General features: G+C 45.7%; 1 protein-coding gene and 1 long non-coding RNA gene across 14 annotated transcripts in view; both read right to left on the reverse strand.

Annotated features, from left to right (window-relative positions):
* Positions 1–22,600, reverse strand: part of LOC126989188 (WAS/WASL-interacting protein family member 1-like) — a 35,270-nt gene that overhangs the window by 1,975 nt on the left and 10,695 nt on the right. For 3 of the 10 annotated variants that reach the window (XR_007742999.1, XR_007742998.1, XR_007742997.1), the window contains exons 6-7: positions 16,723–16,880; positions 15,508–15,582 (exon numbers count right to left, since the gene is read on the reverse strand). Coding sequence is in view for 5 of the 10 variants with exons in the window: in XM_050847739.1 (XP_050703696.1) it covers positions 120–372; positions 15,508–15,582 (328 nt within the window). In the remaining 5 variants the exon portion in view is untranslated. Of the gene's footprint in view, positions 1–119; positions 373–13,029; positions 13,078–13,441; positions 13,575–15,507; positions 15,583–16,722; positions 16,881–22,600 lie in introns of those variants that run through there. The other 7 variants (XR_007743001.1, XR_007743000.1, XM_050847744.1 and 4 more) reach the window with 6 other exon arrangements.
* On the reverse strand, positions 19,590–22,581 carry LOC126989190 (uncharacterized). 4 transcript variants are annotated; one of them, XR_007743013.1, is made up of 3 exons: positions 22,237–22,581; positions 21,832–22,155; positions 19,590–19,812 (listed from the first exon to the last, which is right to left on the reverse strand). It is a non-coding gene; the product is annotated as an uncharacterized LOC126989190 (long non-coding RNA). The 4 variants fall into 4 exon arrangements; XR_007743012.1 differs by having other exon boundaries at positions 19,770–19,882; positions 21,821–22,155; XR_007743011.1 differs by lacking the exon at positions 19,590–19,812 and adding an exon at positions 21,379–21,750 and having other exon boundaries at positions 21,832–22,074.

Raw genomic sequence — 22,600 nt, forward strand, 5'->3', positions numbered from 1 at the left:
CTGTACTTCTTTTCCCATGTCTTTTTTTATGCATGTTTTTTTATATCATTTCAAGGTGCCCATACCATCTCCATTCCTGTAAATAAAATAAAGAAATAAAACCTTGCCCCCCCACTCACCCATCGGGGCTGAATACCATAAGGAACGTGGACTTGGGTGAGCCGGGCAGTTGGCAGGAGAGGAGGTTGTGCTTGCGGTAAACCAGCATCTCCTCGCTGATGTGATGCAGCTGCGTGGTGGTGGCCGGGGGTGGCGCGCCGGAACCTCGCGTCGAGCCAGCAGCTCCGGCGTGTGTGCCAGCATAGGGTCATGGCACTGCTGCCGCACCTCCTCCCCCACCTCCATCTTGCCCTCCAGAAACATGTCATCCATCTGAAGGGGGGATGAGTGGGAGTGGTTAGAGTGTGCATGTATGAGTGTGTATTTACCTAGTTGTAGTTTAACAGGGCCTGGGCTTTACGCTCGTGTGGTTCTGTCTCCGTATCTACATTAATCCAACTTTTCCTTAAAGCTTTGCACACTCGCTGATACTACATCCTCACTTAGTCTGTTCCAAACCTCTATATTTCTGTGTGGGAAGCTATATTTCTTTATGTCTCTCAAGCATCTCCCTGTGTGTATCTATTTGTGGTTTACAGGGCCTGAGCTAAGATGGGATAGTCCTGTCTCCTTGTCGATATATGTCCAAGCTCTCCCTCATTTGATGCACACTCCCTGCCTCCACAGTCTCCTCCTTTAGACCATTCCACTCATCCACACTTCTATATGGGAAACTGTACTTATTTTTTCCTTCAGACATGTTCCCTATATCAGCTTCTTAACCCCTTGACTGTGGATTTCCTACCAGAAGACATCACCAAGCTACAGGAATGGAACAAAAAGTGGCTGCTACAATTCAATGAAGAAAAATGTCAAGTCCTGCACCTTGGGAGGGGATATCCAGCACATCAATATCACATGAGAAACACTCCACTATCCACCACAGAGGCAGAGAAAGACCTGGGAGTGTATGTTACCAGGCTACCAGTGAAGGAAAAATCCGTGCCAATCGCAGCGGACGGGTTAACCTTACCTCACCTAACCTAATCTAATGTTCCTATGTACTTATATTCTTATGTTGCAACTTTGGGTGTATGTCTGTAATTTATCATGTATCTTCTACTTTATTTCTCGTATCCTTAACCCGGTAGCAGCAGGGATCATGTTTCTTAATGGCAAGCAAGAAAAATGAGAAAAAAATCACCCCTCACACAAACCATTTCATAATACCTATATATCAAAGCATTTGTGATCAGATTATGTATCATCTATTTTTGGGGGTTTTAAACCGTGGCACAAATTTGGCCTGTTGCTGCTACACGGTAAAGCCACAAATTTGACCCGTCGCTGCTACATGGTAAAGCCACAAATTTGGCCCGTCGCTGCTACACGGTAAAGCCACAAATTTGGCCCGTCGCTGCTAAATTTGCCTGTCGTTGCTACACGGTAAAGCCACAAATTTGACCGTCGCTGCTACACGGTAAAGCCACAAATTTGTAAATCCAAAAATTTGGCCTGTTGCTGCTACACGGTAAAGCCACAAATTTGACCCGTCGCTGCTACACGGTAAAGCCACAAATTTGACCCGTCGCTGCTACACGGTAAAGCCACAAATTTGACCCGTCGCTGCTACACGGTAAAGCCACAAATTTGACCCGTCGCTGCTACACGGTAAAGACACAAATTTGACCCGTCGCTGCTACACGGTAAAGCCACAAATTTGGCCCATCGCTGCTACACGGTAAAGACACAAATTTGACCTGTCGCTGCTACATGGTAAAGCTACAAATTTGACCGTCGCTGATACACGGTAAAGACACAAATTTGTCCCGTCGCTGCTACACGGTAAAGCCACAAGTTTGACCCGTGGCTGCTACACGGTAAAGCCAAATTTGACCCGTCACTGCTACACGGTAAAGCCACAAATTTGTCCCGTCGCTGCTACACGGTAAAGCCACAAATTTGACCCGTGGCTGCTACACGGTAAAGCCACAAATTTGACCCGTGGCTGCTACACGGTAAAGCCACAAATTTGACCCGTCGCTGCTACACGGTAAAGACACAAATTTGGCCCGTCGCTGCTACACGGTTAAATAAACTCTGAGGGTACTGAGAGACTTCACACAAGTCTGGGTGCTTCTCTTTGAGTGTTGCTGCTGTGATGGATGGATTTAACAATCCTTATCGCGTCAGACATTATCAGCAGCGGTGAGGAAGTCTTCCTCTTACCTACATATCCCTTCATCGCCTGACCCTTGCCTGCAGGGAGGGACGCTGCCTCCTGACCGTCACGAGCCTTGATAGCCTTGTCATGGGCCACGTGGCTGACACACTGCCCAAGCTCCAGCAATGCCAAGGCACTTTGCTTCCTTCCCGTTACCTGCTTGCACTAAACTAAATAGCTAGGTTTAGAGAATAGTGTATGAAAATGTCTTCAACATGTTCTAGTGACATTGGTACCCATGACAATGAAGAGTGTGCAACCTTATACATCAGGCTGTTAAATAAAGATGGACTCATAACCCAAGCTAGAGGAGCTAGCTGAAGAGCCTTCACATGAGCAAGTAGTAGCCTAGCCTATCACCGCTGAAATACTAATATTTCCCACCATTTTAGAATCTCATAAACGACTAATAATAATAATGGAAACGGTTACCAGAGTGATGATTAGCAAATACAATGCTGATGTGTCGTGAAATGATCTTCTGTGCAAGGTAAGTGTGGTGAGTCAGGCATCTTGGGCTGTGCTGTGGTAGTTAGCTGTAAACTCCTTCAGCCACAGCCTACTAGCACAGTACTGTTTTCTGTACATGGTAAGTGTGGTGAGTCAGGCATCTTGGGCTGTGCTGTGGTAGTTAGCTGTAAACTCCTTCAGCCACAGCCTACTAGCACAGTACTGTTTTCTGTACATGGTAAGTGTGGTGAGTCAGGCATCTTGGGCTGTGCTGTGGTAGTTAGCTGTAACTCCTTCAGCCACAGCCTACTAGCACAGTACTGTTTTCTGTACATGGTAAGTGTGGTGAGTCAGGCATCTTGGGCTGTGCTGTGGTAGTCCGCTTTAACATCCTTCAGCCACAGCCTACTAGCACAGTACTGTTTTCTGTACATGGTAAGTGTGGTGAGTCAGGCATCTTGGGCTGTGCTGTGGTAGTTAGCTGTAAACTCCTTCAGCCACAGCCTACTAGCACAGTACTGTTTTCTGTACATGGTAAGTGTGGTGAGTCAGGCATCTTGGGCTGTGCTGTGGTAGTTAGCTGTAAACTCCTTCAGCCACAGCCTACTAGCACAGTACTGTTTTCTGGTGATGTCTGTACTCAATTCTTTTCCTAATACTGTAATAATACATGTTTCAATGGCAGATTCCTTGTCATAAATATAGTATGTTAGTGCATAGTGTAAGTGCGTGATGCCTGTTTTATTAATTTCCAGCCTGTGTCCTCCGTAGGCATTGTGGGAGTACTGAACAAGAGTGCCGCGACGCTGGAGAAGGTGCTGCCAGTTATGGATGGCAGGAACTTGACAACATTACTGCTGCTTATGCCAGTAATTTGCACGATGCTGGCAGCTGACACCTATAAAAAATGTGACAATTTTATGAGGACTAATTTAGAAAAAAATGGTTGAGTAGCTGTAAGGACATGTAGCCCACTGTCAATGACTAGGAAGTCTGTGTTCAAATTATGGGCCGGAGGAAAAGTTGTAAAGTCTGGCTTAGTGGGCGCAGCATCTGTGGTCATATGCCGGAGAGGGACAGAAGGGGAAGGAATTATGGGAGAAGGGAACAGTTGGAAAGTTTGGTTTAGTGGGTGCAGCATCTGTGGTCATATGCCGGAGAGGGACAGAAGGGGAAGGAATTATAGGTGAAGGGAACAGTTGGAAAGTTTGGTTTAGTGGGTGCAACATCTGTGGTCATATGCCGGAGAGGGACAGAAGGGGAAGGAATTATAGGTGAAGGGAACAGTTGGAAAGTTTGGTTTAGTGGGTGCAACATCTGTGGTCATATGCCGGAGAGAGGCAGAAGGGGAAGGAATTATAGGAGAAGGGAACAGACCCCAGGAGACGGGACACAACCCCCGATTAATACCTGCTACACTGCTGGGTGGACAGGGGCTGTGTAGGGTATCGGAAAAGCCGCCCAAATTTTTCCACTCCGCCAGGGAATCGAACCCGGGCTCTCTCGGTTGTGAGCCGAGTGTGCTAACCACTGCACCACGAAGCCCCCTAGCACAAATGGATGCCCAGCCTTAATGTAAGTTCAGCTTTGAATGTCACGTATGTTTTTAGTAAATATATCGGTGTTAAAAACTTCCAAATATAATAGTAAAACTCTAATGAACAACTCATCCCTATTGTAAGTTCAACTCTGATTATTATAATTTTAGTAAATATATCGGTGCACAATTCAAACCTTTCCGATATACTAGTAAAACTAATGTACAATTCCAGCAATACTCACAGGATTTTCAGGTTGAGCCGAGGCATGTTGAGGCTCTGCTTGAAGAGCAACAGCCTGAGAGTCTTCACCAACACGCTGGCTGGTCACTGTCATCCAAAGAGTCCTCGGCAGCACAGGCCAGCCAGCACGCTTCCTGTCTGGAGACATTTCCTCGCCATGTCTGGAAAACATTACTGTGCAGAATAACGCCTTGGAGCCAGGCAAGTCACCACATGGAAGCACAAGATTTTGTTTTTTGGATAAATGGGGAAAAAAATTGTAGTTGCCAATGATCCCTCTATTGGGGCTGAGAAGTGAGCAGTGCGAGGCAGTCAGCCGTTCCTCTCCTGTACAGTACAAGTCAACAACCTGTACCAACAACAAGCCAACACCTTTGCTTTTGCCCTTCAGCACTTTTGTATTCAGTGAGCGTGTCAGCTGGTCCACGCCGCGCCAACACACCGCCCAGTACTCCCTCCTTCACCCTGACACACTCACCCCAAGACCGTAGGCAACACTTTCCTCCGCCTCAACACACACACACACACACACACACACACACAGCAAGCGAGGGTTTGTTTACGCCACCACACAGAGACTTCATAGACTAGAGTGCACGGCGAGACACTGAAGTGACGCCGCCGAGTCTGGTTTAGCGGCCACGTTACTGTGGGGGTAAGTAAGGTGCTGGGGTGAGGGGAGTGGCGGGATGGGGAGGGGGTGGGGGTGAGCAGGATAGCCCTTTCCCAACGTCCTCCACCTCTTAGTTTGAGGTGGATTGTGGGGGTGGGGAGGAGGTGAAGGAGGGGACTGGGGGTGGTGAGGCTGGGGGAGGAGGAGGTTGGGTGGTTGGGGTGGGGAGGGAGTAGGGGTGGTCAGTGCCAGTGTTAAGTTGATCCAAGGTGCCAAGTTCTATCCGTCCTAATACAGGCAATGTACAGGAAATATATCTATCTATCTATCTATCAATCTATCTATCTATCTACATTCTCTCTCTCTCTAAACTTGCATACGTAAAGACATGCAAGAAACAGCCAAAGACAAACAGACAAACACATAAACAGACAGAGTGAGACAGACATTTAGGGCAACACAGACACACTGACAGACAGGAAATAGATCAAAGAATGACCCACAGAAAGCAAAGCATGTACAGACACAGAAACATACTACATACACAGACAGAGAGAGAGAGAGAGAGAGAGAGAGAGAGAGAGAGAGAGAGAGAGAGAGAGAGAGAGAGAGAGAGAGAGAGAGAGAGAGAGAGAGAGAGAGAGAGAGAGAGAGAGAGAGAGAGAGAGAGAGAGAGAGAGAGAGAGAGAGAGAGAGAGAGAGAGAGAGAGAGAGAGAGAGAGAGAGAGAGAGAGAGAGAGAGAGAGAGAGAAATTGTGTAAGGGGAAAAAATAGAATAGATGAAAAGGAGTTATTTTAGGGGAAGGGAAGGGAAGGGAAAGGAAGGGAGGGGAAGGGATGGGAAGGAATGGGAAGGGAAGGAATGGGAAGGGAAGTGATGGGAAGGAATGGGAAGGAATGGGAAGGGAAGGGAAGGGAAGTGATGGGAAGGGAAAGGAAGGGAAGGGAAGTGATGGGAAGGGAAGGGAAAGGAAGGGAAGTGATGGGAAGGGAAGGGAAGGGAAGGGAAGTGATGGGAAAGAATGGGAAGGAATGGGAAGGAAAAGGAAGGAAAGGAAGTGAAGGAAGGATGGAAGGAAGGGAAGGGAATGAGAAGGGAAGGGAAGGGAAGGAACAGGAAGGGGAAGGGAAGAAGAATCATTAGAGGGAAATAGCAAAGGAAGAAATAGCTGCAGGAAACACAGGAAAAGAAAAATATGAAATAACCCCAAAAATATCCAGACAGCTAAGGATCAAGGAGGCCCAAGGAACAGGAAGGGAAAACTGGACCCGTATAGAGAACAGTAGAGTAGTGAAATAATTGATGGAAATAGAGGGAAAAGAAGAGAGGCTAAGGAGGAGGAGGCCGATGAGAAATAAAGGAAGTAAAACGCCTAAACAGAACAAATAAAAAGTGATCGGCCACTTGGAGATTCTAAAGCTATCAAGTAGAAGGATGCGGAGAGTTACAACAACGCACGGCTGGATTTTACTTCATCTTATATTACAGAAAGATATGTAATGCCCCGACGAGCTTATTTTCTAAATCCTTCCTATTTCTCAACACGGCCTCTGCGTGTATCGAAATAACACGAGAAATTAATCAAGACAAAGTGAGGGTATTCCCCGGCTGCCTGGGATTGAACCCGCGACCAGCGTGACGGGAGAGCCACTCCTTACCGAGTCGGCCAAAGAGCTACCCCACTGGCTAAGTGGGTTATGGGAGGCTCGTTCATCAGGCCGTCGCCGCACTACAGATATTCATGTGTGTGTGTGTGTGTGTGTGTCCTAATGTTAACATGAGAATAAAATACAGGAAAACCCATCAAAGTGGCTGTCTTACTCAGCAGCCTCCAAACTGCGTCCCTGTCTGTCCCTGTCTGCCTCCTGGACAGTCAGCAGGCTCACCGTCTGGGCCTGGACGCAGAACTCTTCAAGGCGGCCGTGGATCAAGACACCTGTGGAGGACAATTGGGTTACTTGAAGACAGTTATTTCGCATCAGCTGGTTTTTACTGGCAGGCATTTCTTCACTCATTTTTGTAACTTTTTTTCATAGTTTTAACTTCGTATATTTAAAAAAAATCACTTTCCATACATTTTCTTCACTTGTCCTACATGTTTCTTTTTAATATTTGTTTATACCGTTGACAAATTTTCAGCCTTTGTTTGACTGCAGGCATTTTCTTGCACACCTTTTCACCTTTTCGTACATTTTTCAACATTTTTTTATACTTTTAAATTTTTTTCCCACTATCCGCTCCCCTCAAACTAGTAGTCCCTTTGAGCACTCCCTCCCTGTCACCACGGAGCAGCGTCCAAGTCCCTCCCTCCTTGCCAGCAGGGTTCATATTCTCAGCCGCTTGGGGCTCTTGAGACCATGATATTTGAAGGCCATATAAAAGATGTACTCAAGAGTGTTCTGTCGTTCCTGGCGTAGAAATCTTGCAAAACTACCACTAGAGATATGACGCCGCCCTTGGCAATCCCTAAAACTTCTACGAGAGCCTCTTTAAATAGATATAGTAAGGCGTCGAAAGGTCTGAGAATATGGGTCCGGGTTGTCTGGGCGTCCTTCCTCCCGGGTACGTCACAACCAACCCCTTCCTCCTCCTCCTCTCATCGCCAACTGCCCAAAGAGCTCTCTGCCACGTGTCTATCTCCGCCCCGCCGAAGCATCTAGAATCTGCGCTACGGTTCCGCCTCTCACGCCAAATATTTCCAAATGCCAAGAAGGAGATCGGTCGGGTTGTAATGAGTGTTTTCTTAGGTTCAGGTACAGGTTCACAGTACAGGAAGGGTCAAACAACCACCAGGCTCAGATAACTACCCCTGGAAATGCCTCACACTCCTAGGAGGCCTCGTCAATGTGTGTGCCTGGGCGCCGAGAGGTTCAGGAATGCCAGCACTCAACTCTTCGTTTCTGCGTTTCCTTAATTAACTTAAAATGTAATCACGCTTTAATATCTACTCAAGCTCATCCCTTTACTGTCCAACTCCCTTACGCAAGAGTTAACCAGCATCTTCACTCTTTCATCCCTATACTGTCCAAACCCCTTATGCAAGAGTTAACCAGCATCTTCACTCTTTCATCCCTATACTGTCCAAACCCCTTATGCAAGAGTTAACCAGCATCTTCACTCTTTCATCCCTATACTGTCCAAACCCCTTATGCAAGAGTTAACCAGCATCACTCTTTCATCCCTATACTGTCCAAATCCCTTACGCAAGAGTTAACCAGCATCTTCACTCTTTCATCCCTATACTGTCCAAACCCCTTACGCAAGAGTTAACCAGCATCTTCACTCTTTCATCCCTATACTGTCCAAATCCCTTACGCAAGAGTTAACCAGCATCTTCACTCTTTCATCCCTATACTGTCCAAATCCCTTACGCAAGAGTTAACCAGCATCTTCACTCTTTCATCCCTATACTGTCCAAATCCCTTACGCAAGAGTTAACCAGCATCTTCACTCTTTCATCCCTATACTGTCCAAATCCCTTACGCAAGAGTTAACCAGCATCTTCACTCTTTCATCCCTATACTGTCCAAATCCCTTACGCAAGAGTTAACCAGCATCTTCACTCTTTCATCCCTATACTGTCCAAATCCCTTACGCAAGAGTTAACCAGCATCTTCACTCTTTCATCCCTATACTGTCCAAACCCCTTACGCAAGAGTTAACCAGCATCTTCACTCTTTCATCCCTATACTGTCCAAACTCCTTACGCAAGAGTTAACCAGCATCTTCACTCTTTCATCCCTATACTGTCATAATCACTTTCTGAAGAGTTAACCAGCATCTTCACTCTTTCATCCCTATACTGTCCAAATCCCTTATGCAAGAGTTAACCAGCATCTTCACTCTTTCATCCCTATACTGTCCAAACCCCTTATGCAAGAGTTAACCAGCATCTTCACTCTTTCATCCCTATACTGTCCAAATCCCTTATGCAAGAGTTAACCAGCATCTTCACTCTTTCATCCCTATACTGTCCAAACTTATGCGCAAGAGTTAACCAGCATCTTCACTCTTTCTTCCGTATTCTGTCCTAACACCTTATGCAAGAGTTAACCAGCATCTTCACTCTTTCATCCCTATACTGTCCAAACCCCTTATGCAAGAGTTAACCAGCATCTTCACTCTTTCATCCCTATACTGTCCAAATCCCTTATGCAAGAGTTAACCAGCATCTTCACTCTTTCATCCCTATACTGTCCAAATCCCTTATGCAAGAGTTAACCAGCATCTTCACTCTTTCATCCCTATACTGTCCAAATCCCTTATGCAAGAGTTAACCAGCATCTTCACTCTTTCATCCCTATACTGTCCAAATCCCTTATGCAAGAGTTAACCAGCATCTTCACTCTTTCATCCCTATACTGTCCAAATCCCTTATGCAAGAGTTAACCAGCATCTTCACTCTTTCATCCCTATACTGTCCAAATCCCTTATGCAAGAGTTAACCAGCATCTTCACTCTTTCATCCCTTTACTGTCCAAATCCCTTACGCAAGAGTTAACCAGCATCTTCACTCTTTCATCCCTATACTGTCCAAATCCCTTACGCAAGAGTTAACCATCATCTTCACTCTTTCATCCCTATACTGTCCAGATCCCTTATGCAAGAGTTAACCAGCATCTTCACTCTTTCATCCCTATACTGTCCAAACCCCTTACGCAAGAGTTAACCAGCATCTTCACTCTTTCATCCCTATACTGTCCAAACCCTTACGCAAGAGTTAACCAGCATCTTCACTCTTTCATCCCTATACTGTCCAAACACCTTACGCAAGAGTTAACCAGCATCTTCACTCTTTCATCCCTATACTGTCCAAACCCCTTACGCAAGAGTTAACCAGCATCTTCACTCTATCATCCCTATACTGTCCAAACCCCTTACGCAAGAGTTAACCAGCATCTTCACTCTTTCATCCCTATACTGTCCAAACCCCTTACGCAAGAGTTAACCAGCATCTTCACTCTTTCATCCCTATACTGTCCAAACCCCTTACGCAAGAGTTAACCAGCATCTTCACTCTTTCATCCCTATACTGTCCAAACCCCTTACGCAAGAGTTAACCAGCATCTTTACTCTTTCATCCCTATACTGTCCAAACCCCTTACGCAAGAGTTAACCAGCATCTTCACTCTTTCATCCCTATACTGTCCAAACCCCTTACGCAAGAGTTAACCAGCATCTTCACTCTTTCATCCCTATACTGTCCAAATCCTGGCATTGCAGGATAAGTCTCTCGCACTGTAATCCGGTTCATTGGCTGGGAAAGCTCTGAGTGATGGCGTAGTCGGCAGAAGTTTAATATTGTTAGTAGCCATTGTGGATGCTTGGTTAGTCAAGACATTACCTTTGTTATCATGCGGGAGAGAAGGAGGAGGAGGAGGAGGAGGAGGAGGAGGAGCTCTGTCATGAGTTGACCCGCTCCTTAGAACACGGGAATTGTCATCCTCGGCGGGCGCTTCAGAATCCTGCATCAACTTCTGGACCTCCTTGGCCAAAATTTCTACCTCTTTATCAGGCTGACCTGCCATTTAAAAAAAGGCATTAGGAAAACACGGCTTCATGAGGGAAAATATGGGAAAATAAAAAGTATAAGTGTGTGCTCACTCGCCTCAGATGCTTCCAGAACGCATTAAAAAGAGGGAAAAGAACAATGAGTGAATACTGAGCATGATAAAAACTGTGCAATAAAACACACAAAAGAAAGGAGAAAAGAAAATGAATGATTATATATAAAATGCAAACAATGTTCACAAATCAGGAAAAGTATTAAACATCCCTCCACACCTCAATAAAACTCAACAGCCTAAGGGAGACTAGATACGGCTCCACACGGAGACACACAAACCACGGAGAAAACAATCACCTGAAATGTCCTCAACAAGTGTTGTATTAATATAATTAGTGGAGTGTCAGCTACATGCATGTGGATACCATAACAAAAGTGTGAAGATTGTGCCCGTGGCACTCCTTCGTCCTCGGCTGGCTCGCCCTCGTCCTTGGCTGGCTGTCCCCGCGTCCTTGGCTGGCTGTCCCCGCGTCCTTGGCTGGCTGTCCCCGCGTCCTTGGCTGGCTGTCCCCGCGTCCTTGGCTGGCTGTCCCCGCGTCCTTGGAGCGGCCAGAGAGACCGCCGGCAGTGCCCGGCAGCGGCTGGCAGCGGTGAGGAAGGGGTGGAGGAGCGACCACGCTCCACCAAGATCTCCACCAAGGCTGTTTTTCTTACTCAATTTCCTGGTGTTTTACTTTACCTACAAACACATAACTCACACAGAGCAAACACCAACCATTCACCTACACACACACCAACACGCAGCCTTCTATCTCCTTCCAAACACTCACAAACAGGCAAAACGTAATGACATTTCTCACCCTCCTTCTCTCAACTTCACCCAGCCAACCCACACATCTGTTTCTTACTCAATTTCCTGGTGTTTTACTTTACCCAAAAACACATAACTCACACACACAAACACCAACCATTCACCTACACACACCAAACAACAACCATTTCACCTACACAACCATTCACCCACACACACACACCAAACACCAACCATTCACCTACACACAAACACCAACATTCACACACAAAACGCAGCCTTCTAGCCCTTCTAAACACCCATAAAACGGCTCAAACATAACAACAACCAATCCTGCCTCACCTCTCTAACGGCCTGCTCCACCTGCTCCACAGCACTCCTCTCGCTCGACGTAGCTTGCTTTGATTCTCTCTCTCTTCCTCGATTCTCGCCTAATTTTGCCTCTAGTTGCTCCTGAAATAGAGAGAAAGAGAGAGAGATAAGTGAGGTAGAACTGCCCTCACTCTGCACCTGAGAAAGAGAGGAGGAGAATTTAAAATGTTGTGATGTTTGTGGTGTTTGTTGGACAGGCTAGAAGGCTGCTGTTTGTGGGTGTTTGGACGGGGCTAGAAGGCTGCGTTTTGGTGTGTGTGTAGGTGAATGGTTGGTGTTTGCTGTGTGTGAGTTTCGTGTTTGTGGGTAAAGCTAAACACCAGGAAATTGAGTGGGAAAAATGGAATGTGTGGGTTGGCTGGCAAAAGTTGAGGGGAGGAGGGTTAAAAATGTTGTTACCTTTTGCCTGTTTGTGGGTGTTTGGACGGGGCTAGAAGGCTGCATTTTGGTGTGTGTGTGTAGGTGAATGGTTGGTGTTTGCTGTGTGTGAGTTTCGTGTTTGTGGGTACAGTAAAACACCAGAAAATTGAGAAAGAAAAACAGCATGTGTGGGTTGGTTGGGTGAAGTCGAGTGAAGGAGGATGGAAAATGTTACGTTTGACCCGTTAAGAATTTATCTGCTAATGTCTTTCTACACATGAGATTAGAGAGAGAGAGAGAGAGAGAGAGAGAGAGAGAGAGAGAGAGAGAGAGAGAGAGAGAGAGAGAGAGAGAGAGAGAGAGAGAGAGAGAGAGAGAGAGAGAGAGAGAGAGAGAGAGAGAGAGAAAAAAAATAGTGAGAAAAAAATAGAGCGAGAATAAAAATAGAGCGAGAGAAAAAAATAGAGCAAGAGAGAAAGAAAATAGAGTGAGAGAGTGAGAGAAAAAAACAGAGCGAGAGCAAGAGAAAAAATAGAGCGAGACGAGAGATTAAAAATAGAGCGAGGAGAGAAATAGAGCGAGACAGAGAAAAAACAGAGCGAGAGAGCATGAGAGAGAGAGAAAAATTAGAGAGAAAAAGATAAAAAAATAGAGCGAGAGAGTGAGAAAAAGAAAAAATAGAGCGAAAGAGAAAAAAAGCGAGGAGAGAAAGAAATAGAGCGAGAGAAAAAATAGAGGGGAAAACAAGAGAGAAAAAATTAGAGCGAGAAAAAAATTAGAGCGAGAAAAAATTAGAGCGAGAGAGAAACTTACCTCCTTCAGTGTTGCCTCCTTCTCTTCCTCCTCCTCCTCCTCCTCCTCCTCTCATCCCTCTCCTCCCTCCCTCCTCTCCTCATCTCCTCGATCTGGGAAGACGCTCGCTGGAGAGAAAAACGCACATGAGAAAAACGCACATGAAAAAACGCATGGAAAAAAACGCACTTAAAAAACGTACATGAGAAAAAACGCACATGAAAAAAAACACATGGAAAAAACGCACTTAAAAAACGTACATGAGAAAAAACGCACATGGAAAAAAAACGCACATGGAGAAAAACGTACATGAGAAAAAACGTACATGGAAAAATACGCACATGAGGAATAACGTACATGACTAGAAAAATGCACATGAAGATAAACGCACATGAAAAACATATATGAAAAAATATGCACATGAAAAAACGCACATGAACCGAAAAACGCACATGGAAAAAAACACACACACACACACACACACACACACACCTGCAGCTGGTCCTTGTACACCTCCAGCTCCCTGTGTGCGTCCTCCAGCTGTGCCATGTACGCGCTGATCTGCCTGTGTGCGTCTGAGATCTGGTCATGTGCGTCCTGAGTCTGACTCACTCTGCTCCTGGGTCTGGAGAGAGAGAGAGAGAGAGAGAGAGAGAGAGAGAGAGAGAGAGAGAGAGAGAGAGAGAGAGAGAGAGAGAGAGAGAGAGAGAGAGAGAGAGAGAGAGCGAGAGATAGAGAGAGAGAGAGAGAGAGAGAGAGAGAGAGAGAGAGAGAGAGAGAGAGAGAGAGAGAGAGAGAGAGAGAGAGAGAGAGAGAGAGAGAGAGAGAGAGAGAGAGAGAGAGAGAGAGAGAGAGAGAGAGAGAGAGAGAGAGAGAGAGGGGAAGAAGAATTTGAACATATATTTCTTTTTATATAAACTACAACTATTACTACTACTACTACTACTACTACTACTACTTCTTGTGGTGGTAGTGTGACCCTTCCTCTGTGCCATGAACCTGAGGAAACACACATTTGACAAGGCTTTCCTAGGAGCTGTAGGCCTTTCCAGGGGTAGTTTTATGACCCTGGTGGTAGTGTGACCCTTCCTCTGTGCCATGAAGCTAAGGAAACACATTTGACAAGGCTTTCCTAGGAGCTGTAGGCCTTTCCAGGGGTAGTTTTATGACCCTGGTGGTAGTGTGACCCTTCCTCTGTGCCATGAAGCTAAGGAAACACACATTTGACAAGGCTTTCCTAGGAGCTGTAGGCCTTCCAGGGGTAGTTTTAGACCCTGGTGGTAGTGTGACCCTTCCTCTGGACCGTGAACCTAAGGAAACACACATTTGACCAGGCTGTCCTAGGAGCGGTAGGCCTTTCCCGGGGTAGTTTTGTGACCCTGGTGGTAGTGTGACCTGTCCTCTGTACCGTTAACCTAAGTATACACACATTTGACAAGGCTTTCCTAGGAGCTGTAGGCCTTTCCAGGGGTAGTTTTATGACCCTGGTGGTAGTGTGACCCTTCCTCTGTACCTGAACCTAAAGAAACACACATTTGACAAGGCTTTCCTAGGAGCTGTAGGCCTTTCCAGGGGTAGTTTTATGACCCTGGTGGTAGTGTGACCCTTCCTCTGTACCATGAACCTGAGGAAACACACATTTGACAAGGCTTTCCTAGGAGCTGTAGGCCTTTCCAGGGGTAGTTTTATGACCCTGGTGGTAGTGTGACCCTTCCTCTGTACCATGAAGCTAAGGAAACACACATTTGACAAGGCTTTCCTAGGAGCTGTAGGCCTTTCCAGGGGTAGTTTTATGACCCTGGTGGTAGTGTGACCCTTCCTCTGTGCCATGAAGCTAAGGAAACACACATTTGACAAGGCTTTCCTAGGAGCTGTAGGCCTTCCAGGGTAGTTTATGACCCTGGTGGTGGTGTGACCCTCCCTCTGTACCATGTACCTGAGGAAACACACATTTGACAAGGCTTTCCTAGGAGCTGTAGGCCTTTCCAGGGGTAGTTTTGTGACCCTGGTGGTAGTGTGACCCTTCCTCTGTACCGTGAACCTAAGGAAACACACATTTGACAAGGCTTTCCTAGGAACTGTAGGCCTTCCAGGGTAGTTTTGTGACCCTGGTGGTAGTGTGACCCTTCCTCTGTACCATGAACCTGAAGAAACACTCACTGGAACCCGACTGACCCCCTCTATGACCTTTAGAAACAGCTGATAATATTGATCTCAGTGTTTCCATGAGTACAGTCAGTTCTTTGTGCTTTGAAAATGTCCCCCAGAGAGATGGTTAGAAGGGAGGCATTGCATAACAGAAAACAGGTACACTGGAGACAGGTAAGTCGATTAACGCGTTTCTGAAATAACCAAGAAAATGTTTACTTTACATGTTTTTTTCACTTTACGCGATATTTTCTGGAGTGTCCACCAGATGTCTCACGCAACTGGACTCACGCGGCCACACAGCTGAGCTTCCCACGCGCTACTTGAACAACAATACAGTACTACTCAACAACAACAACAACAACTACACCTGTACTACTACTACTACTACTACTACTACTACTACTTACTTGGAGCAGGAGGTTCACCACCGTAGCAGACACCTGAGAGAGGTCATTGAGGTAAGAACTGCCCTCACTCTGAACCTGAGAGAGAGAGAGGAGGAGGATTTAAAATGTTGTTACGTTTGTGGTGTTTGTGGGTGTTTGGACTGGTCTACAAGGCTGCGTTTTGGTGTGTGTGTGGGTGAATGGTTGGTGTTTGCTGTGTGTGAGTTTTGTGTTTGTAGGTCAAGTAAAACACCAGGAAATTAAGCAACAACCTAGCAAGGCTGCTGTCAAGTTTCTGTCAATGATTGTTCTGTTCAATTTTTTTCTCCCTCTTTCTCGCTCACTTTCTCACATTAAAGCTAGCTCTAACCCAGCCTACCATGCATCAAATTAAAGCTACACCATTCCTCTCTCTAACCCACCCACTATCTCGCATGAGAACTGTCTCACTTTAGAGCTATCTCACTTTTTCTGGCCACATATCCATCACCAATACTGTATTATTTCATTGTTACTCTCTCCTTCTCACTCATTTTCTCACATTAAAGCTAGCTCTAATCCTGCCTACCATGTATCAAATTAAAGCTACACCATTCCTCTCTCTAACCCACCCACTATCTCGCATTAGAACTGTCTCACTTTAGAGCTATCTCACTTTTGCTTGCACTTATCCAGCAGGCAAACACCCTCAGATACTTGTAGCAGAAAGAAAAAAGTAAGGACATATCACTCCATAAAAAATCTAAATCACATCAAAATTTATTTCAGAGAGAGAGAGAGAGAGAGAGAGAGAGAGAGAGAGAGAGAGAGAGAGAGAGAGAGAGAGAGAGAGAGAGAGAGAGAGGAGAGAGAAGAGAAAGGAGAAAAAAAATAGTGAGGCGCAACATCTGTGGTCATATGCCGGAGAGACAGAAGGGGAAGGAATTATAGGATAAGGGAACAGACCCCAGGAGACGGGACACAACCCCCGATTAATACCTGGTACACTGCTGGGTGGACAGGGGCGTAGGGTATCGGAAAACCTGCTCAAATTTTTCCACTCCGCCCGGGAATCGAACACGGGCTCTCTCGGTTGTGAGCCGAGTGTGCTAACCACTGCACCACGAAGCCCCTCGATATTTAAGAGGTAGAAGACTATTAGTAAGAGGAAGAGAGGAGGATTTGATGTATTCTTAAAAATTACATATTTATGAACAAACATTTCACATTGGGTCAGCTTCAAAGCCTTTCACACACCTTTGTTGGACGATATCTAAGTTGGCCTGCAGCTTGGGGTAGGGCATCTCCGAGCCAGGGTCCAGGTGGGACATGGCCACCTTCTGGGCCGTAGAGATCAGCGGGGAGACGTGGAAGCATCGTGCCTGGACCTGGCCACGGACAACACTCCTAACACTCTGTGGGGGAGGACGAACATGTCAACATACAGCATATTGGAACATAGACATTATTAACCCAGTAGCAGCGGGGATCATGTTTCTTAATGGTCCCTCTAAGCAAGAAAAATGAGGAGAAATCATCACTCACACAAACCATTTCATAATATATATATCAAAGCATTTGTGATCAGATTATGTATCATCTATTTTGGGGGGTTTATATCATGGCACAAATTTGGCCCGTCGCTGCTACACGGTAAAGCCACAAATTTGGCCCGTCGCTGCTACACGGTAAAGCCACAAATTTGGCCCGTCGCTGCTACACGGTAAAGCCACAAATTTGGCCCGTCGCTGCTACACGGTAAAGCCACAAATTTGGCCCGTCGCTGCTACACGGTAAAGCCACAAATTTGGCCCGTCGCTGCTACACGGTAAAGCCACAATTTGGCCCGTCGCTGCTACACGGTAAAGCCACAAATTTGGCCCGTCGCTGCTACACGGTAAAGCCACAAATTTGGCCCGTCGCTGCTACACGGTAAAGCCACAAATTTGGCCCGTCGCTGCTACATGGTAAAGCCACAAATTTAGCCCGTCGCTGCTACACGGTAAAGCCACAAATCTGACCCGTCGCTGCTAGCGGGTTAAAGCACAAAAAGTGACACTGTAGTGCTGAAAACATGACACAAGCGCACGGATGCTATTTCTATGAGTTTACAACGCGGACTGAGACTAGAACCAAGAATTACCCGAGACCGAGTAAGAACTGACCCAAAATCTTGCAAAATTCTTACGTTTCTTGTTCTGGTGTGTCAGATTTTAAAGAATTCCCCCAATTCTTGGGCTGGGTGCGGCCACTGTTCTGCTGGCCGCACCTCCATAGGCCTATGGCGATGACCATTTCCTGAGCTTCCTGTGGGTAACCCTGCCAGGTGGGGGTGGACATAGAGCTCACGAGGTCACTGTTGTGTTACTGTTGCACCCCAGACCATGTTAAAGCATCACTGTATGATAAGCAAGAACTTCCCGGAATGAAAACATCATCGCCATCGTTAGAAACAATTCAAACGATGCCATTTGTCAATATTTTGTGTTGGATATCCCCTCCGAAGGTGGATGACTTTACATTTTCCTTCAGTGAATTGTAGCAGCCACCTTTTGTTACATTCCTGTAGCTTGGTGATGTCTTATTGTGGGAAATCCACAGTCAAGGGATTAAACAAGGACGCACGGCTCAACAAGCTATTTAAGCCGATCACTTTCCTCACTTTAGAAAGACTACAAAATGAACACACTGGCTTCATAAACCACAAACACAAACTAGCAAGAACTGTTGTTTTATCGCCACCTTCATCAACAAACTCCCTATGTCATGTTTTTGACTTTGGGAAGTTGAAAAAGCCGTCTCATTTTGGTAATCTTCCGGTCATGGGCAGAAGAGTTGAGAAAGGCGACTTTGAGGACACGCACACCCCAGACAAAGGCAACTCTGCCCAAAGGTGTGCACCGCACCATGGCGGAAAACTGGCCGAGGAAAATATCCGGAAATACACGAAAAATGGCTTACCAGGCAGACTGTTACGGGGTTGAAGAGGTGCTGACAGTGTGCTGATGGTGTTCTGATGACGGGGTGACAGTGTGCTGATGACGTGGTGTCAGTCTACTGACAATGTGCTGACAGTCTGCTGACAGTGTGCTGACAGTCTACTGACAGTGTGCTGACAGTCTACTGACAGTGTGCTGACAGTCTACTGACAGTGTGCTGACAGTCTACTGACAGTGTGCTGATGAAGGACTTCTCTCACCACAGTCTGTCACTTTGTTTCGGACTTGATTTCGTTCGTGTCACACGCCCAAATTCACTTTCCATGTGGGTCGACGTCACCCCTGGGGGCATATTGGCCTGGGAGAGGCTAGGCTGACTCACAAGTCGACGCTCTGACCCATATGAGCGTATAGATGCACACGGGAGCGTCCTTTCAATTGCAATTAATTATGGAAATTTGCAAACGCGTCTGACGCGTCAACGGTATATGATTGCAAATCGCTTTTAACGCGTGAGACGCGTCAACGGTGCTCTACGGGTTAAGAACAGTGGCAGTCTGGCAATCTTCAAGAAAGCGCTGAAGACTCACTTATTCACTAAATCCTATGACTTTACAAACGTGAGGATCAGGGTTGCAGTAAAGGAAATAATTGAAACATATTCTCCTATTTTTCAAAGAATCACTTCACATACACACATAGATCATCCACAGTCTTTTCTGATACTTTGATTTGAAGCTGCAGTCATTTTTCTTTGAGCAATTTCAGTGAGGACATGTCCAAAACATGACATGATCTGGTTAGACTGTTAGGAGACTAGACAGAGTTGTGGTGTGGTGCTGGCCAAGGCTGGCTGGCTGGCTGGCTGCAGCTGGTCAGTCTTAGGCCTGGCTCAAACAGCCAGCCAGGTTACTTCAACATGTGTTTTAAACTAATGTAGACAATATTGAGGTTTACATTCATTTAATTATTTTCATTTATAAAAAAATATATAAAATCAACTTAGATAAAAAAATCTGATTTGAATAAAAAAAATCCATTTTTTTCATTTAAAAAAAATCAACAACCCTGGTGAGGATTGAGGACAACTTTAGGTGCTAATGTTACTGTTGTAATGTTGGCGGCCCTGTGGAGCGCTGCTGCGGAGGTGGACCGGGGCCTGAAACCTCATCACCGGTGAACGGAAACAGGTAAACTTGACATGGGTAAGCTTGGGTGTGATTCTGGAATATTACCAAGCTGTCACCTCAGCCACAAAAAGCTTGAAACAGGTAAACTTGACATGGGTAAGCTTGGGTGTGATTCTGGAATATTACCAAGCTGTCACCTCAGCCACAAAAAGCTTGAAACAGGTAAACTTGACATGGGTAAGCTTGGGTGTGATTCTGGAATATTACCAAGCTGTCACCTCAGCCACAAAAAGCTTGAAACAGGTAAACTTGACATGGGTAAGCTTGGGTGTGATTCTGGAATATTACCTATCTGTCACCTCAGTAAATCTTAAGAAGTACACTCCACCCCCTCCAACACCCCAGCCCCCCTACCCCGCCAAGACAAGCCTGGGGACCTGTGGGGAACAGTTTTGGAGGGGGAAGCCCAAATCACTGAAAAATGGGCTTCCAAAATTTCCCTAGAAAAATCTCAAAAGTAGGGAAAGTTCCTAACGCATACTCTTGTAGTCTATTCCAATATGACCTAGCATTCGGTCTGTTGACGAATGTCGGGCATGTCATTGGATGGTGGGCAAAGTGGCCCCCCCCACCCCACGCGCGCTGCGTAATTTCTGACGGGCCACGCCGCATGTCAAATATATTTAAACTACTCCAACCGAACTTTACGACCTGCTGATGAGGGGAGCTTCGCCCCCCTCGACCCACATATATATGCGACTTCTTTCTGCGAAGAGGTATTTCTCGCAACACCGGTTGCACCACCGTCGCGGCCGCCGCCACAGGAGGCTGCACTTTTGTCAATATTATCCCATATTTTCAATAATAAATAGTCCTTGAATTGGATTTTGAAAGCGTTTCCATGGTTGTTGAACATTTGTAGAAAAGATATATGAATAGCTAGTGTTGTTTGGTAAGGTAGGTAATGGATTGAAATACTGGCACGGTACTAAAACTATTCCTAACCCATCGGTTAGCTTCATCAATCCTTGTAGGGAACCGTTGTTTTGGTGGTGGAAGGACAAATCACTGAAAAATTGCCTTCCAAAATGTCCCTAAAAAAATCAAATATAGGGAAAATTCCCTAGTCTAAAGTAAGGAAAGTCCCTAACGTATACTCTTGTAATTTATTCCAATATAACATACCAGCCGCCGCAGCGGGTCTGTTGAGGAGTGTCGGGCGCGTAATTGGATGGTCACTGTAATGGAACCCCCCACCGCCGCCGCCCCAATCCGTGTAATTGAGCAACTCTTGGGAAATGTCATGTTTCATAAAAACATATGGTACAGTACTGACAGTTAACCCATCCACTTCTTGTAAGTTGATGGTGGATCATTGTTAGCGAGTAGTTTGGGGTACAAAATGCAACAGATTTGTGACAGCTGTCATATATGAGCCGTTAGTGACCTAACGATTGCTACGCATCACCCTGGCCTCCACTTTACTGAAACTATGAGTACGCGCGTCCAACAATATCCAGTTGGTTTGTGACACGTGACAAGCTTCATGCGACCGCTATTCACAAAACGCACATATGTCACACGCCGGGTCACTATTCCATTCAATTTTGGATAGTAATCGGTCCTTTTGTCTAACTACATGCATACCAATAAAGAGGTTGAATAGTCAGTCAACACTTACCGAGAGGTGAAGTACAATGATATTTTGAGTGAGAGAGTGAGACTCTGGTCCATCCATCATGATGAAAATTGACTGCAAACATGCCTACGTGGTGCTGCCTGCGCAATTCAACCCAGAGCTATACATACTGAATATAATCTGTTAAAATTATAAAATACAAATACTTGTGCCATTATGTGCTTTAATATAGCCAAGAAAATAACATAGAAATCATAGAGACTGTTTTATGTCCAAAATTGTAATGATCCGTGCGTGTACTGACTTGGGAGCTATATAGTTTGTTTGGTGCACTGCAAGGCAGGTACGAGGCTCAGTCTGTGCATAGAGGCGCTCGTGAAACAATAACAATGGACTTAGAAAATCCAAGCCACCCAACTTTATAATTAATGAGGCTTGCCCCCCTGGCCCCTCCCCAAGGTAAAACGTATACGAAAATGCATTATCATTAAAATTCTCTCACGTGCTAATTTACTACGAATGTTGGTTTGGAGTGGTGCTCCCTAAGATTAAACCTGAAATGATACCAAGCTGTCACCTCAGCCACAAAAAGCTTGAAACAGGTTAACTTGACATGGGTAAGCTTGGGTGTGATTCTGGAGTAATACCAAGCTGTCACCTCAGCCACAAAAAGCTTGAAACAGGTAAACTTGACATGGGTAAGCTTGGGTGTGATTCTGGAATGTTACCAAGCTGTCACCTCAGCCACAAAAAGCTTGAAACAGGTAAACTTGACATGGGTAAGCTTGGGTGTGATTCTGGAATAATACCAAGCTGTCACCTCAGCCACAAAAAGCTTGAAACAGGTAAACTTGACATGGGTAAGCTTGGGTGTGATTCTGGAATGTTACCAAGCTGTCACCTCAGCCACAAAAAGCTTGAAACAGGTTAACTTGACATGGGTAAGCTTGGGTGTGATTCTGGAATGTTACCAAGCTGTCACCTCAGCCACAAAAAGCTTGAAACAGGTAAACTTGACATGGGTAAGCTTGGGTGTGATTCTGGACTAATACCAAGCTGTCACCTCAGCCACAAAAAGCTTGAAACAGGTAAACTTGACATGGGTAAGCTTGGGTGTGATTCTGGAATGTTACCAAGCTGTCACCTCAGCCACAAAAAGCTTGAAACAGGTAAACTTGACATGGGTAAGCTTGGGTGTGATTCTGGAGTAATACCAAGCTGTCACCTCAGCCACAAAAAGCTTGAAACAGGTAAACTTGACATGGGTAAGCTTGGGTGTGATTCTGGAATATTACCAAGCTGTCACCTCAGCCACAAAAAGCTTGAAACAGGTAAACTTGACATGGGTAAGCTTGGGTGTGATTCTGGAATATTACTGACCCATCACCTGAACCTCCCCCAAAAAGCTTGAAATAGATAACCTTGTA

The sequence above is a fragment of the Eriocheir sinensis genome, unplaced genomic scaffold (genome assembly GCF_024679095.1).
Source record: "Eriocheir sinensis breed Jianghai 21 unplaced genomic scaffold, ASM2467909v1 Scaffold109, whole genome shotgun sequence".
Classification (NCBI taxonomy): Eukaryota; Metazoa; Arthropoda; class Malacostraca; order Decapoda; family Varunidae; genus Eriocheir; species Eriocheir sinensis.